Source organism: Tupaia chinensis, unplaced genomic scaffold, assembly GCF_000334495.1.
Source record: "Tupaia chinensis unplaced genomic scaffold, TupChi_1.0 Scaffold000161_1, whole genome shotgun sequence".
Taxonomy (NCBI): Eukaryota; Metazoa; Chordata; class Mammalia; order Scandentia; family Tupaiidae; genus Tupaia; species Tupaia belangeri.
The window spans coordinates 1,725,491-1,726,867 of NW_006159632.1; the positions used below are offsets into that span (position 1 = coordinate 1,725,491).

Below are 1,377 nucleotides of genomic sequence, written 5' to 3' on the forward strand. Positions count from 1 at the left end.
CAGGCGGCCGCCGCCTGCCGGTCCCGCAGTGGGTGCTCAACACGCGGCCGTTCTTCTTAGAACAGCATTATTGCTTCTAGCAGTTTACAGCCTCTGCCCCGTCTAACCCTCCCCAGCCCTTGAGGCCGAAGACCTTAGTGGGGCCGTGCTCACAGCAGTGGGCGGTGGTGTGCGTCCAGGTACCTTTCCGTCCAGGGCCTTCTCTTACCCCCGACCTTGCTCTGGTTCTGAGAGTTGTGGGGACCGTAGGGAAGCCCCTGTGGAAATCAACAACCACGGAAGGTGTCAGTGGTACCCGGGGAGCACCAGGGGCATCGGCTTCCTTAGCCCGATCTGCCCTGTCGTGGCATTATGGCCGGGAGTGCGGCTGGTGCTTCTAAGGCCCTGCTGAAGCTTCTTGCACACACAAAGATCTCTGTGTCTCCCTCCGGTCCCGGACCCCAGTGATCACGTCTTCCTCCACCCGGGAGTACACCGTGACGGAGCCTGCGCACGACGGGGCTGCCCCTTCGCGCACCTACACCTACCAGTGGCGCCAGAGCATCACCTTCCAGGAGTGCGCCCACGAGCCGGCCCGGCCGGCCCCGCCCAGCACCCAGCAGCTGTCGGTGGACAGCGTGTTCGTCCTGTACAACCAGGAGGAGAAGATCCTGCGCTATGCTCTGAGCAACTCCGTCGGGCCTGTGAGGGGTAAGGGCGGCCCGCGTGTGCATGGTGTCCGCATGCACCTCGGAGCCCTGCTCTGTGACGAGCCGACTTCTGTCCCTGTCCCTGTTCTCTTGCTGATGGCCAGCTACCCGAGTTGGTCACCCGTAAAAGCAGCAGCTTGTCCACACGTGGTTTGGGGGTCCAGGCCCCCGTCTGCGTTCCAGTGGGGGGAGGGCTCGAGCAGGTCTGTTCTGGTCTCCTTCCCTCTAAATGAGCAGGCTTCTGGCCTTGACGACCTCAATCCGCCTCCTGCAGGCCAGCTACCGCCACAGTTGGGTGAAGTTTGCACCCTCTTAACCCCACTGGGACCAAATCTCACACATCCCTGCCCATAACAGTCCCCTACTGTCATCTAAGGAATGACAGGGTTATCCTACGATGTCTCGTCCCCTGTTCTTAGACAGTGCACCCCCGCCCGCTGCCCAGGTCTGGCTGGGATGCTGTGGGCAGAGTGGGGAATGCCAAACGGGCATGGCGCTGGATACCCCGGAGCTTCACCTGTCCCCGCCTCCCCACAGATGGCTCCCCCGACGCCCTCCAGAATCCCTGCTACCTCGGGACTCACGGGTGTGACACCAACGCGGCCTGCCGACCCGGCCCCGGCACGCAGTTCACCTGCGAGTGCTCCATCGGCTTCCCCGGGCGCCGGGGGGGCCGCCCCGCGCTAGG

At 63.8% G+C, this 1,377-nt stretch overlaps 1 protein-coding gene across 1 annotated transcript in view; it reads left to right on the plus strand.

The window, feature by feature from the left end:
- NID1 (nidogen 1) overlaps window positions 1-1,377 on the plus strand; it is a 54,443-nt gene that overhangs the window by 18,075 nt on the left and 34,991 nt on the right. Inside the window, 2 exon segments of the mRNA XM_027770855.1 lie at window positions 445-690; window positions 1,227-1,369. Coding sequence (XP_027626656.1) covers window positions 445-690; window positions 1,227-1,369 — 389 coding nt within the window.